We start from the raw sequence: 16,349 nt of genomic DNA on the forward strand, positions 1-16,349 counted from the left end.
AAGAATTGTATTTACTGTAAATGAGGGGGGGGGAATGCCTTGAAATGCCCCCCCTTTTGGCACTGTTTCTCACCTGATATTTATTTGCACAACACTTTAAATTGAAGTCCATCAGACATGGCATTGCTATAGAGTAATATTTGACATTAAATATGGACCATGGGGATTTTGTCAAACGTTGACTCAAACGAGGTGAAAACTGTGAAAAGTGAAACTTACCAAGTGTAGCCACAGATCATTTCCAAAAGCTCCCAGATATAAATTCAAGCAGAATTTCCATAGTTGTCTATGTGGGAGACAGTTAAATTAGTCTTGTATTATTCTGTACAATTTCAATTACCGGTAAGTTTGAATACATTTGCTCGGTCTATTTTGTTCAACATTATCAGAACGAATCGTTTTCATGGTTTCCATTGCATACTGCGTACTGCAATGTGTACTGTATGTGCTGGTGCTCATGTTGAGATCCAAAGGTCACAGGGCATCATAAATAATTTCTCCTCCTCCAAACTCTTGCAAAATATGGATTGGCTTTGACATAAAAATGTAAACGTTATTTATCGGTCTCATTTTGTTTTTCAGCCCTGCATGGTCCTTTCGATTCCCCAAAAGGTAAGGCTTGCCAAAAATGAAGTCTCCTGTTGATGGTCTGGACTGCAAAGCTCTCTCCTCCTCCTCCTTTCCCCCATTATTCCTGTCATCCATCCATCACTGCTGTCATTCCTCAGTAGTGAGTCATGAGTTATCTTGTGGGAGTTGTCTGTCTGTACCTAGCTTTTGTAAACCCGCAGACTGCATCTCATCCTTTCTCAGTTACACAGCGTCTACAAGCATCTTAATGCTAATTCAATATGTGTCCATATTCATGTTTTGTCTGATTTTGTGAGAGGAATGTTGGACAGCTTTGAAAATTGTGATCTTTCACTAATTTGGACTATCCTTCTTGCGTTTTCAGCTATTCTGAGCTGATAGCTGATTGGCCAGTGGTGGTGCTCGGTGTGTGTACAGTGCTAATTGTAGTGTGCGCCCTGGTGGGTGTCCTGGTTCCTGACCTCCCTGATTTCTCTGACCCTCTTTTGGTGAGTACAGATCAAAAATAGCTGTATCACTGAAAGGGATTGATCCACTAACGCCCATGTAACATGAAGTTGACATGTAGCAAGCCTCAAGAAGAAGAATGCATGAAAACTTAGTGGCAACTGAAGATGAAACAATAGGAACACCTTTTAGCCCGTTTACAGTTACCAAAATTATCACAGTTGTCAGTATTATGACAGATAAAATCACAGATACACACACTGAAAGCATTGCAATGTGTTTTCTTTTGAATCCAAAAATCTAAAATCAGCTACCTTGTGATCCTTTTGACAGTATTAAATTGTAAACGGCAACAACCAAAATGACCTAAACAAAATACTTAAAAGTACTAAAACATTTTGATCAATCCAGTTCCTATAACACCTCACAGGACAGCTATCCTAGCTACCTTCGGCCAAAAGGCAGGGTGTACTCTGGACTGGTCGCCAGTCAAACACATATAGAGAAGCAACCATTAACACTCATATTCTCACCTATGGGCAATTTGCTCGTCTTCAATTAACCATGCATAGGGAGGAAAATGCAAATTTAACACGCACACAGAACAAAACATTGAGCTAAAGATTGAAAATTTAGAGTAGTAACTGTTTAAAATGCTGTTACGGCCCATCTGTAAACTGTTTCAATCTTAGTGACGTGTCTTTAATGGCCACAAGCTTTGTTGTTTTTATGACCTTTATCACAGCAGTCATTTTGGCATAGACCAGTAAATACTAGGACTGCTCCAGTTAACAGGATTTCAAACCACACCACAAAGATTTCTAAAGGGGTGCCACATGAGCTGATGTAGAAGTCATTACATTTTGGTGATAGTCTTGCACCTACAGGAATTTAGTTTCTTATCAATGGAACATGGTCATTCGTCATGAACCAGGAAGTAGGCTGCTAGCTATCAGTCGGATGGACAAATGCACATATGAGGCACACTTTCCATTTACTTTTGTTAAAAGTTCAGCCTTGGCACAAGTTTGCCCTACTGAGTGATTCTAGTTATACTATAGATGGCTCTTATAGCATTGCTAAAACAATAACTTCAAGGGCAACCTCTCACTTGGATTCACTCTGAAAGTGGACTGGCTTGCTTCCTAAGCATTGTTTGGTGCCTTGTGCAAAGCATCGAACCCCCAAGGAGCGCATCGTCATTGAACTTCCCCGCCAGGGAATCGTAATACAAATCTGGATCTGGGAAAACACATTAATGGTCTCACTAATATGTTGGGAGACATGAGCAGCCAGAAGTGCTTTATTTTCCTGGGAATTGATTCTACAAATATGTGGGGGGAACAGCATTCTTTCATGATACGTTTCCTGTTTTGGTGTGCTGATGATGGTAGAGCCGAGTTCTCCCAAACATGTTGACCCATCTCCAATGGGTGTTAAAATGGAGTGAGAGATCATTTCAAAGGTCATATTATATTGATTCTTAAATGTTCCTGCACAGCAACCCCGTTTAGGGTTATGTTGGCATGTAGCCCCCCCCCCATTTAGAATTTGTCTCCTCTTTTTAATTTATTACTATTTTACTAAATACCAAAAGAAACAATATATGTTCATCATCTGTGCCTTGGTTCTGATTTACTTATTGATCTCAATTGTACTCAGATTACTGAATATTATTCTATTGCTGCCTTTTATGCTGGCCAATTGTACAGCGACTTTTATTTTTTGCATTTATCCAAATGTGTAGCCTGTTGCAAATTCATATAAGCGGACTTGGTGCCAAAAATCCAACTTTTGTTTTTATTTCTCCAAAGGGTTTTGAGCCTCGGGGAACTGCCATCGGTCAACGACTGGTCACATGGAACAACATGGTGAAGAACACTGGCTACAAAGCAACACTGGCCAACTATCCCTTCAAATATGCTGATGAGCAGGCTAAAAAGTAACTGAACACAGCTGTCTCAGTGAATAAACGCAGACATCTTGGTCAAACGTTTCCATATTGGGCACACATTTCCAATGTGCTTAGGATCTTCTATCTGCAAGCGATTGATGAGCGATCTTTTTTTGCGTTGGCTTGAGTGTTTTCTGACTTATTTCCAGCTAAGCGGAATTTGTATTTGGCTTTGCATGTTCGTTAGAAGAGTAGTAAACGCTAAAAAATGAAATTTGTGGTCATATATGTCTAGTGATATGTTAGATGTAATTAATAATCTCTGCCTAGTGGCTCACTAATGTGTTGTGGAAACTAAAGTTAATTTAAGACCGTTTCAGAAATTTGCCATAAAGTTTTGAAGTGATATTTTTGGCTAACCAGTCGTTCACCGTGCCGCCATTCATGCGCTATTTCAAGAAGAAATAAATCAGAAGCTGCTTTCCAGTTACTCAGTACTTACGTCGCTTTTTTTCACTGAATATTTACTGACGCTTAAGTAAATATTTGGACTTTTACTTAGTGTCATATTATAAAGTAACAGTACTCTAGTGTTACATTTTTGGCTACTCTACCCACCTCTGGCCCTTTCCAAAGTCTCCACGGGAGCCACCTGATGTAGCCTTCCTACTTTGAACAGTGATTATGTACCTTTAACTACATTTAGAATCAAGGTCTGTCTATAAACCTGCACAGAATTTAGCAGGGCGTGCATTCTTTTGGAAGTTATTATGAGGAAGACGTGACTCCAAGTTCAATGTGAGGCAGTAATATGATGAGATAAAGTCAAGTCAGCTTCAGAACTGCTTTCTTCTTTTTGTAATTAAACATTTTTTAGCCCCACAATGGTTGCAGTTTCTTCTTCTGCATTGGTTGAGATGGCAACAATCACATTCAGTTGTAATGCTGTCAGCCTCGAAGGTGAAGTTAATAATCTGATGTAGTATTCATCCATCCATCCATCCATCCGTTTTATACCGCTTATCCGGGTCGGGTCGCAAGGGCAGTAGCTTTAGCAAGGATGCCCAGACTTCCCTCTCCCCAGCCACTTCATCCAGCTCTTCCGGGGGGATCCCGAGACATTCCCAGGCCAGCCGAAGGACGTAGTCTCCAGCGTATCCTGGCTCGTCCCCGGGGCCTCCTCCCACTGGGACGTGCCCGGACACCTCACCAGGGAGGCGTCCGGGAGGCATCCAAATCAGATGCCCCAGCCACCTCATCTGGCTCCTCTCGATGTGGACGAGCAGCGACTGAGATCCTCCCGGATGACCGAGGTTCTCACCCTATCTCTAAGGGAGAAGCGTGTCAACCAGGACAGCTCCACAACATCCAGAGCCTTTAGGAACTCCAGGCGAATCTCATCCACCCCCGGGGCCCTGCCACCGAGGAGCTTTTTAACTACCTCGGTGACCTCAAACCCAGAGATAGGAGACCCCGCCTCAGAGGACCCACACTCTGCTTCCTCATGGGAAGGCGTGTCGGTGGAATTGAGGAGGTCTTCGAAGTATTCTCCCCACCGACTCACAACGTCCCGGGTCGAGGTCAGCAGCGCCACATCCCCACTATACACAGTGTTGGTGTTGCACTGCTTTCCTCTCCTGAGACGCCGGATGGTGGACCAGAATTTCCTCGAAGCCGTCCGGAAGTCTTTCTCCATGGCCTCACCAAACTCCTCCCATACCCGAGGTTTTGCTTCAGTGACCACCAGAGCTGCATTGCGCTTGGTCAGCCGGTACCCTTCAGCTGCCTCAGGAGTCCCACAGGTCAAAAAGGCCACATAGGACTCCTTCTTCAGCTTGATGGCATCCCTCACCGTTGATGTCCACCAACGGGTTCGGGGATTGCCGCCACGACAGGCACCGACCACCTTACGGCCACAACTCCAGTCGGCCGCCTCAGCAATGGAGGCGCGGAAAATGGTCCCCTCGGACTCGATGTCCCCCGCCTCCCCCGGAACATGAGCAAAGTTCTGTTGTAGGTAGGAGTTGAAACTCCTTCTGACTGGAGATTCCACCAGACGTTCCCAGCAGACCCTCACAATACGTTTGGGCCTGCCACTTCGGACTGGCATCTTCCCCCACCATCGGAGCCAACTCACCACCAGGTGGTGATCAGTTGACAGCTCTGCCCCTCTCTTCACCCAAGTGTCCAAGACATGCGGCCGCAAGTCCGATGACACGACCACAAAGTCGATCATCGAACTGCGACCTAGGGTGTCCTGGTGCCAAGTGCACGTGTGGACACCCTTATGTTTGAACATGGTGTTCGTTATGGACAATCCAGTACAGTACAGAAGTCCAATAACAGAACACCGCTCGGGTTTTGATCTGGGGGACCGTTCCTCCCAATCACTCCCTTCCAGGTCTCACTGTCATTCCCCACGTGAGTATTGAAGTCCCCCAGCTGAATGATGGCGTCCCCAGAGGGAGCGCTCTCCAGCACCCCCTCCAAGGACTGTAAAAAGGGTGGGTACTCTGAACTGCTCTTTGGTGCATAGGCACAAACAACAGTCAGGACCCGTCCCCCCACCCGAAGGCGGAGGGAGGCTACCCTCTCGTCCACTGGGGTGAACCCCAACGTACAGGCGCCAAGCCGGGCGGCAATAAGTATACCCACACCTGCTCGGCGCCTCTCACCATGGGCAACTCCAGAGTGGAAGAGAGGCCAACCCCTCTCGAGAGGACTGGTACCAGAGCCCAAACCGTGTGTGGAGGCAAGTCCGACTATATCTAGTCGGAACTTCTCGACCTCACACACCAGCTCGGGCTCCTTCCCTGCCAGGGAGGTGACATTCCACGTCCCTAGAGCCAGCTTCTGTAGCCGGGGATCGGATCGCCAAGGACCCCGCCTTCGGCCACCGCCCAGCTCACACTGCTCTGATGTAATAATAATTTAATAATCTCATGATAATTATTTGTTACTTTCTAGTCACCAAGAACCCAAGTGGCCGGAAGACCACTTTGATCGAGAAAAACGTCATGCAGAGTGGGACTTCAGTAAGGAGTTTTTCTGCGATGTACCCGGTAAAGTTTGCATTCCTGAAACAATTCTAAACTCGTCAAAGGGGGTTTACAATGGAAAACATTGTACTTTTGGTTGTTTAATGTCAGCTAAATTATTTAATTGGCCTTTTAGTTTACTAACCGCAATTAAGATCACGTATTTATTCTTTATGCTTCATACAGGCTCCAGCTATTCCAGACTGGTTTTCTCATCTGCTGAAGGAAAGAACTTGTGGAGTATTCAGGCCATCAAATCCATGTGTAATCTGGACAACACAAGGGTACGAATGAAGATGTTGTCATTTAAGTCTATGCAATGTGGTTGGTAGAAATGGGTTCCGGTGCGCCTAGTCTGTAGAGATTTTCTACATGATCACGCTTTTGAACAAACCAAATATTAATCTTGGACCTTTAATACTTCCTCACATTAACATACACAAACATTTCTCCTGAAAATGCTATCATTTTCATCTGTGTGACACAGGTCACCAGCCAGACAACGTGATTAAAATACAATATGAGCTGGTGATAACGGCGGGTGACTCAAATATGTCCGTGGACCTAATGAATCCATGCGTGACCCCCCCCCCACCCTCCCTTTACATATTTATGAATGAAATGATATACCTCCGATCTACCCCACATGTCCACAGAGCTTGCTTGTGTATCTGTCTTCCCCGGTTTTGGGACTTTAGTGGACCAGCTACCCCCAGGGCATTTAAAATGGGATGTTTGCGCTGGCCGATATCAATCCTGTCCAGTCGATGTGGCTTACCCTTTAAAAAGCGACCGAAATGGTCTCGCATGGTCACATCATATATGCGGAAGAGGACACACCAATCTGCTTTACTGGATGGAGCATTGAACATTAGCGGTATACCTTTATTAAATACAGAATAAGCTAGTGAAATATCGCTGGCAACTTAAATGAGGTCTGTGGACCTCATTGATCTAGATCCCCTCCAACGGCCAGTGGCGTGCCGGCTCGTATGTGGATCTAACCGGCTCGTATGTGGATCTAAAAAATATAGTAGTAATAATAATGATGCATTCAATTCATTGATTTCTCCAATGATTAAGAGGTTTGTAATCATAACCACTGTTGAAAAAAAATTGGCATCCACCACACACGTCCGAGGACAATGCGTGTCTGTCTTCCTGCATGTACACCGCTCAGATTCACAAAAATAGCGTGAGACATGATATAAGCAGGCCTAAGTTGAGAAGGACTTTCTGTGGGCCGAGATGTCACTCCACCAAGGGCACACCCTCGCTGCGCTGACACTGTCCAACTTGGCGCAGACCGGGCTGCCAAATACTGAAGGCAAACACGCGCAGCAAGCCGTGGGCTGGCACAAATATCAAGATGGGCATCATTTGCGCTTCTACGCACGTTGCGCAGCCTAGGAATATAGAGCCGCAGGTGTTGCAAACCCCTACTTTAGATAGTGACTGAGGTGAATTTTCACAAGATTTCATCTTGTGTGTTTTCCAGAATGATTTGGTTCCCACTGTATGTGCTGATCTTCTGTATGTATTCTGTTATTATACTGATTTGTTTGCCTCTGTGCACAGGTGCGCTCACACCGTGACTACTGGAGCCTCTGTCAGCGCACCAACGATGCTTCATGTTGCCCCAGCTGGACACTTGGTAACTACATAGCAGCCCTCACAAATCGGTCATCCTGCCAAATGATCACTGAGCGGGATGTATCGCACACGCTCAAGATTTTGCGCTCGTGTGCCAAGTACTACCACAATGGCACGCTGGGACCAGACTGCTGGGACATGGCCCTGAAGCGCAAGGATCAGCTGAAGTGTGGCAATGTGCCTCGGAAGTGCACCAAGTACAATGCCGTCTACCAAATGATGCACTTCCTGGTTGATAAGGACTTCCTCAGTCCAAAGAGCCTGGAATATCCTCCGCCTGTGCTCATGTATAGCATGCTGTTCTCGCCCACAGAAAAAGGAGAGTCTATGATGAACATTTACTTGGACAATTTTGAGAACTGGAACTCCTCGGACGGCGTCACCACAGTCACTGGTATCGAGTTTGGCATTAAACATGACCTCTTTCAGGACTACCTCCTCACGGACACAGTGTACCCAGCTATAGCCATTGTTATAGTCCTGCTGGTCATGTGTGTGTACACACGGTCCGTTTTCATCACTCTAATGACAATAATAGCCATTATTAGCTCCCTCATTGTGTCTTATTTTTTATACCGAATGATTTTCAACTTTGAGTTTTTTCCTTTCATGAACCTCACAGCTCTTATCATCCTGGTGGGCATCGGTGCAGACGACGCCTTTGTGCTTTGCGATGTATGGAATTACACCAAATTTGATAAGCCCCATGCTGAGCTGGCAGAAACTGTCAGTGTGACTTTACAGCACGCCGCCTTGTCTATGTTTGTCACAAGCTTTACCACCGCTGCTGCTTTTTATGCCAACTATGTCAGCAACATCACTGCCATACGTTGTTTTGGCGTTTACGCCGGAACAGCCATCTTGGTCAACTATATCCTTATGGTGACGTGGCTCCCAGCTGTGGTGGTGTTACATGAGCGGTACCTACCAAATGTGTTACCCTGTTCCAAGCCCCAACACCCGCAAACCGGTTACTGCATCCAGGTGATTGTGTCCGGTTTTTGCCAGAAGGCTACCAAATGCTTCTTTAGTGTCTCTGAAGCATCTAGAATCTTCTTTGAGAAAGTTCTTCCCTGCATCGTCATCAAACTACGCTACCTCTGGCTCCTCTGGTTTCTTGCTCTTACAGTGGGCGGGGCATATGTTGTTTGTGTCAACCCAAAGATGAAGCTTCCGTCCCTGGAACTGGCTGAGTTTCAGGTGTTCCGTTCTTCCCACCCTTTCGAGCGCTACGATGCAGAGTACAAGAAACTTTTCATGTTCGAGAGGGTTCATCATGGAGAGGACCTCCACATGCCTATCACCATCATCTGGGGTGTCACACCTGTGGATAACGGAGACCCCCTGAATCCCAAAAACAAGGGAAAGTTGATGCTAGACAGCAGCTTTAACATCGCCAGTCCAGCCTCTCAGCTGTGGATCCTCAATTTCTGCCAGAAGCTTCGAAACCAGAGTTTTGTCTTTCAGTCAGACGAGCAGGACTTCACCAGCTGCTTCATTGAGACCTTCAAGCAGGTCAGTATTCCTTGGACCCTCCAAACCAATTTTTCTAGGTATAGTGTTGTGAAAGTGTCCTGGTTTTCCTGATTTGTCACATTTAAAGGTTTACCATCATCAAACTAATTTAAATATTAGTCAAAGACAACACAAGTAAACACAAAATGCAGTTTTTAAAATTAAGGAAGAGAAACAAATCCAAACCTACATGGATGGCCCTGTGTGAAAAGGTGATTACCCTAATTTCTGGGCAGAAATTAGGGTTTTAATTATGTTTATTGTATGATTCATTATTCATTTTTAGGATCCATTCTTTTGCTGTGAATGAACATTTAAATAACTTTTAACAGATTTGACGGTTTAGTCACAGACTTTCCCAAAAAATGAAATTGAATTCAAATGTACAAAACAGTGAAATTTATCTTGCCTGTGCCAGATCTCAGCACCGGCTTACAGCTCTGATCCGAGAATCGCTCCTGCTAAACTGTGTAACAGTTAATTAACGGTTAATTTAGGCTGAACTGGATCACTTGGTGGCAATCTGGATCTCGTCAATTGTAAAACCAATGTAATGTCCTAGGACGTTGCCTGTCAACTGTTCGGTCAGGATCCAAAAATGGGGCCCGGGCCCATGATGGGTGGGTCGTGGACAGGAACAGGAGTAAAACATTACAGGGGGTCCTCGACGGTACTGACATGCAATGTTTCAAGTATACGAATGGCGCAAAATGAACGAGTTTGCGCAGTGGTGAATATGTGGCACTAGAAGGCATCCTCAATTCATGTCATACTTATTATTTTTCATTGGATTCTTTTATCAAGTGTTTTTCATACAAATAGCTAATGTAATTAATGACTTTGGGACTGTCTTAGTGTAGAGGTGTGAGACTACGGCACACGACCGACTTATATACAAATACTGTATGTGAGAAAAACAAAACTGTAGACTCCCAGTAAAGTGAAATATTCAAAGTGTATCCCAAGTTGGAATGGACTTTTATTTGGAAAATAACTTTATTATTCTTAAAAAGAAGAAATCAGTGCCAAGATGAGTACAATTTAGTAGCTGTATTTTGTGCAATTGTGATAGCTAATTCATTCATTTATTTTTGTGCATGTTGTCATGTTCATCCTCTGTTTGTTTATTTATGATGTGCTCTGAAAGGGACTTTGAACATGTAAGCACGTTATGTTTAAATATTGTATATGATACATGTTTTCAAAGGCAACTTTTGAACAATTACATGTTCTTTATTGTTCTCCGGCATGACTTGGGGAAAATAGGAGCACGTGAGTCCCAGTGTGACAATAGTTGAGAACCATTCTTCTGGAAAATAAGCAGAACACATTGCAGCCTGTTTCAATAAGATTTCACAGACACACACCCTGGGCACAGATGTTAATTTCCTGCTAAATGCAAAATCTGGATAAAATCCTAATGACAATAACATTACAGCCCGTGATTCTGGTTCGAGACCTAGTCGTAGCATTTGAGCAAATAACCTTCTCTATGGTTACATTGCTTCCATAATATGAGAGCAGATATGGCTCTATAGATGCAGAGATTGGTTTTCATCAGACTGCATGTGTACTTAATGTTGCAGTGAATGAGGGTGTGTATTTTATGAGTTAATAACCCATTATATTTAGTTTTTGGCAGATGGTTAAGTAAATTGCATCAAAAAATATTTTTCAGGATTGGAAACACTTTACTCCTACTTTATTTTAACAGTGGATGGAGAACCAAGACTGCGAGGAGGCATCTGTCTACCCCTGCTGCAGTCAATCCAACTTCCCCTACAAACAGGAAGTCTTTGAGCTGTGTATCAAGAGGGCCATCATGGAGCTCGATCGCAGTACCAACTACCACCTGGACAGCAAGACCCCTGGACCTCGATTTGACATCAACGACACCATCAAGGCCATCGTTTTGGAGTTTAAAAGCACCTTCCTTTTCACACTGGCCTATGAGAAGATGCACCAGTTCTATCGTGAGGTCAGAGCCCAGTGAATGTGTTGTTCATTTTACAATCTTTAGTATTATAGTATTTCCTCAAATGATGGCCTCTGCTCTATTAGGCGTTTTGTCCCATTTAATTGTTGGCTGTATTGTCCACTTGAAGAAATAACCGTGTAGAGTCCAGCGATGGCAAAGCCAGTGACAGTGACCTTACAGTATGATATTGTTATTGTCGCCAGGGCTTGACATTAACGTTTTTGCTCATAAGCCACTGTGGCTACTGGTTTCCCTGAGTTAGTAACCATTCAGCTTTTTCAGGGGGGGGTGCTGACAGACATTTTTGCCGATCGGAATACAACCTGCCGAGATGTCTCATAGGAGTGGTAGTGTTACCCACCACTGCGGAAATTCACCAACGGGTTAGTTGGTGTTGTCAAGCCCTGATTGTAGTACATACTATGTTGTAATATATATTATTTTAATTAATTATCAATATTTGTGATTATTTTTCTTAAATATATGAAATAATTATGTACAATAGTTATTGTAAAAAAAAATTTTTTTTTAAATGCATTTTGCAAGTACGGGCTTCTCCACAAAAAAAAAAAAAAAAGAAAAAGAGAAAAATTACAACAAAATAGGCACCTGGTAATCTTCGGATGAGTAAAAAAGTAAATGCCCCAGGCCATTATTGGAAGAAATATGGTATTTTAAATTACCACTTGTAGTAATAGTGCTTGGAGTAGTGGTTTGTGGAATCTTTCCATTGCCCTGAATGTAATGTTGCCTGTTATCCAGGTGGACGCCTGGATAACCGAGGAGCTGCGCCACGCCCCAGCAGGCCTCAGTCATGGCTGGTTTGTCAGCAACTTGGAATTCTTCGATCTTCAGGACAGTCTCTCTGATGGCACTCTGGTTGCCATGGCACTGTCTGTGGCTGTAGCCTTCAGTGTAATGCTGCTAACCACATGGAACATCATCATCAGCTTATACGCCATCCTGTCCATTGCTGGGACGATTTTCGTCACCGTGGGCTCCCTGGTGCTTCTCGGTTGGGAGCTGAATGTTTTGGAGTCGGTCACAATTTCTGTGGCGGTGGGACTGTCCGTGGACTTCGCCGTCCACTACGGTGTGGCCTACAGGCTCGCTCCAGAGCCTGACCGCGAGGGAAAGGTGATCTTCTCCCTCAGCCGCATGGGTTCCGCTATTGCTATGGCTGCCTTGACCACCTTTGTCGCAGGGGCCATGATGATGCCCTCGACTGTTTTAGCCTACACCCAACTGGGCACTTTCATGATGCTTATCATGTGCATCAGCTGGGGCTTCGCCACCTTCTTCTTTCAGTGTATGTGCCGTTGTTTGGGACCTCAGGGCACCTGTGGCCAGATCCCACTGCCCAAGAAGCTGCAGTGTCAGGCTTTCTCTGAGGGCCCATCTCAGGGGTCTTCATCTGAAGCGAAGAGCTCCAGCACGGGGAAATACCAGCTTAACAGCAGCGAGGGACAGGCCGAACATTATGAATTAGAGCCGCTCGCGTCAAGTCATAAAGTTGAAGACAAACCTCAAGAGCCTCACGAGCGTTGTACTCATCTTCATAATGGAGTACACTCTCACAACCACACTTTGCAATATTCACACACCCAGTATAATAGTAAAATGGAGGCTGGTGGAGCCAGTCCTGAAAACGGACTTGTTGCCTCACACAACACGCCATGCCAGTGCCAGTGCTCCCAAAACACAGACTGTTCATGTGGGGAACCACCTCCGCAGTGGACACTCCATTCCTGTCCTTTGCCCCTCCAAGACTCGCATGGCCTCCCCCAGCTCATCCCCATTGCAGGAAACTGTGCAAACAAAGTGTTGCCAACAAACCTGGACTCAGTCTGCACAGCCATGGATTGTTGCAAGCACTACGTCCCCTGTGCGCCTTCCCACTTGCACCGCTGCAGCCCAGCAAGGATCGTATACTCCAGACAAGCGCCTGCACCCTGCTGCCATCTCAAGAAGTTTTGTATCCACGGTGCGAGCCCAGAGGCTACTTCAGAAAATAGAGCCACAGGCTTGGCCTTAAACCAGCGCACAGCCCAAAAACCTGACTCTTTTAAAGGCTTAAAGCCGAACACACAAGAGCCCAGTCATCAGCCAAAAGTGCCAAGTCCAATTATCAGCACACCAGCCCTGACACAGACTCAGTGCCCCTCGTCCACACAGGACTCACCTCATACAGACGTATATCAAGGGTTTAAGGCGAGAGACGGGGGTTGTAACCATATGTGCACCACCACCACAGAAACCACAACACAGGAGGATGTTTGGTGTAAAATCCCTGACCAGCAGGAGAGTGTCGTCAACCTCCGGAAGCAAAGGGTGAAAAAGTGCAAGCAGAACTCAAAACGGGAGCAGGCATCTTCTGCCTCTCCAAAGAAACTCTACTGTTTTAACAGGTCATTGAAGGTCAAGTACAACTCGGCTTCAGAGTTCAGCGTGCCGAAAAATGAAACAAGCGTGCCTCCCATTATAATAAACAGCAGTCGCTCATCTGAAAGCTTATGTTAGGACAAAAACACACTGTAAAAAAATTATTATTAGGGTTATTGTGACGCTAAGTGCCTCAGTGTGATTTTATACAGAAGCACTGACCCACTAAATAGTGTCTATTTACTTCTATGGCCAAACTGTTCTTTCTAAAACAATCTTAACGCATAATGCCTTTTTTTAACAATGTGTCAATATACTGCAGACATTTGCACAGACAGAAAAAAAAAATCGCACATAGTTGCGATTAAATGCTTAAAATGCGATCACTATTTAAAAATCATTGCTTGTCAACAGTTTTGTGTGCAATGAACATCTCCAATGGATTATGTTCTGTATGAATAAAATGTCTCACTTAATCGCTGTTGTCCTGTTCATCAACAGACCACAGAATGTGTCGAGGCTCCATTGTGTAATTTTATAAATAATCTTAACGGTAATCCCTCGCTATGTTGCGGTTCACTTATTGAGGATTGAGTGCATCGTGGATGTTTTTATTGTTTTTGTTTTGTCGGTTAATGTAGTGCAATTACTCATCTCTAAAGCAGTTAGCTTTATTGGTTCTATAATTTAACGTGGCCAGCAATGACTCACATAAGTATAATTGGGCTCTTAGTCATTGCAAAAAAAAAAGAAGAAAGAAACCTTACTGTGTCATCTCATACATTTAAGTCAGCATTGAATTAAATATATGAAACATATACATTTATATATGATAAATTGTCGCTACTTTGCAGGTTTTATTACAGGGGTTTTCTGAAACTTAGCCACCACAGTAAACAAGGATTTCCTGTACTAGTATAATTGGCTCATAAAAAGCTTTTAGATTGATTTACGCAAGATCAGATTTTATCACAGTATCTCAGTCGATATCCAAACATTTTATGAATGGTCATAAGGTCATTTTAATGAGCAAATGTTGTGCTGCCGACCGAAAACCTGTCAAGGTACACTACTTTTATTACAAGGTGCTGCAAACAGTTGGAATACAAAGTGGAAGGTGGCACCAGCTAAAGATATACTTTTCAAATATGTATCTTTTGACTTTACACTGTGACGAGTGTGTAGACAGGTTGACGTTCAATGCAAAGTACGTCTAAGAACACTTAACAGGCTTCCGCGGTGACATATGCCACCGATCATACAAAAACGCCAGAAATGCTCACAACTGTGTTATGCCATCTTCCAAAACTGTTTTTCAAAGTTGAGCGATCCAGTCAACCCAAGGAACGGCTCACAAAACTCGTGAATATATGCATGAATCACTTACCTGGGGTGGCTGCTCGCGATAAGGAGGCATCGCGGTGATAGATTTCCAACAAAACAAGCCTACACAAATCTATCTATTCTCACTATTTTCACTCGTTATTGTCGAAAAAACGAAAAACATCCAGATTCCAGATTGAATATAGGCAACAATTACGCCCCAGGCTTGCATGTGAACCAACTGAGGTCGCTAACTCGTAACTCGGCTGGGGTAAGCTCCGGCTCCACACGACCCTCAACAGGATAAGCAGTATAGAAAGTGGATGGATAGAATCTGTTGATGCTTCTTTGGTGAACATGTGTGTCCAGTTATGAATGAAATAACATGAGGGGCATTCAACTTTACCGGAACCACTTTTTGACTTACGATATGTGAGGAATGTGTTGCAAGCTGTATTATTGGTCGGCACGTTTGTACAGTGGATCTCTGTCTGGGAGTCTTGTTTGCAAGCTGAGGTAAGTTGTTTGCGATCATTTTAGTCCTGCTTTATACTGTACTTTATATTCAAGGAGATGCATCAGAGCTCCCAGTGTTTGCTGCCTTTCTTGTGATGTGGTACTTCAAGAGGCAATGCTTTTTTTCAAAGCGCGCTATGATGTGTCAAATGTAGCGTTCTATTTCAACTTCTTAACACTTGTTGCTCATAGAGGGCTGTTTTTTTTTTTTCAAATGCAATAGGGAATCGGACAGAAGTCTCTTAGGGACCGCTTGCTATGGAAAGCTGGTGCTTACATTCCCGCCCGTTAACCGTGTGTACACAGACTGCAGCAAACAAACAGGATGAATTCGACACATTCTAGATTTCAACCTCCCACGTCGGAGGATCTGATCTTATTTTAACTGCTTCGTTTGCCTCCAACTAACCTGTGACCGCTGTCTGCTTTGAGGCTGAAGATGAGCCTCAAACTGTCCCTGTAGTTTTATTGGTTTGGTTGGTAGCGGTAAAATATTAGCTGTGGCCAGGGGAGGAGCGTGGTTTATTACAGTTCCCTGGGAGTGGGGGAACTCTCAGAAGCATGTTGTATATTCCACCAAGTTTTAAATAACTGTATGAAGAAGTCAGATTGAGATTGTTGACACTGTAAACACTCCCTCCACCTTTTCCAATTTGATCTCGGTGGACCAGATTTTTGAGGATGAAACGGGATGTTCTTAGCTCATTTTTCATCAGTCGACTGCAGGTGGGTTTTTCAATCTTTATTGCAATAGATACTAGCGGGCTGTTACTAGAAATTAAATAAAACTGCTGAGAGAGATCAAATTAACTAACTGAAACTTTATTGTTCGATGAGCAAAAAGTAGGACAGCGATTCTCCCTTCAGGAAACAACTGGCTGGGACCTTCCCTGCGCCAATCCTACTAATCAGTATTTAAAGACAAATAGAAAGTCAACTAACAACTTAAGCATTTGCCTTTACCATGTAGGTAAAGTTATCTCAGCAGGCTTGACAATTTTTGGGGAAGTCC

At 44.1% G+C, this 16,349-nt stretch overlaps 1 protein-coding gene across 6 annotated transcripts in view; it reads left to right on the plus strand.

The window, feature by feature from the left end:
- The window catches only part of disp1 (dispatched homolog 1 (Drosophila)), a 106,402-nt gene extending 92,138 nt beyond the window's left edge, over positions 1-14,264 (plus strand). For 3 of the 6 annotated variants that reach the window (XM_061705040.1, XM_061705042.1, XM_061705039.1), the window contains 8 exons: positions 583-612; positions 956-1,079; positions 2,853-2,980; positions 5,900-5,994; positions 6,157-6,254; positions 7,549-9,138; positions 10,853-11,116; positions 11,879-14,059. In XM_061705040.1, coding sequence (XP_061561024.1) covers positions 583-612; positions 956-1,079; positions 2,853-2,980; positions 5,900-5,994; positions 6,157-6,254; positions 7,549-9,138; positions 10,853-11,116; positions 11,879-13,636 — 4,087 coding nt within the window. In that variant the 3' untranslated portion in view covers positions 13,637-14,059. Of the gene's footprint in view, positions 1-582; positions 731-955; positions 1,080-2,852; positions 2,981-5,899; positions 5,995-6,156; positions 6,255-7,548; positions 9,139-10,852; positions 11,117-11,878 lie in introns of all 6 variants that reach the window. The other 3 variants (XM_061705044.1, XM_061705043.1, XM_061705045.1) reach the window with 2 other exon arrangements.
- Positions 14,265-16,349: the final 2,085 nt, after the last annotated feature.

Source organism: Phycodurus eques, chromosome 18, assembly GCF_024500275.1.
Source record: "Phycodurus eques isolate BA_2022a chromosome 18, UOR_Pequ_1.1, whole genome shotgun sequence".
Taxonomy (NCBI): domain Eukaryota; kingdom Metazoa; phylum Chordata; class Actinopteri; order Syngnathiformes; family Syngnathidae; genus Phycodurus; species Phycodurus eques.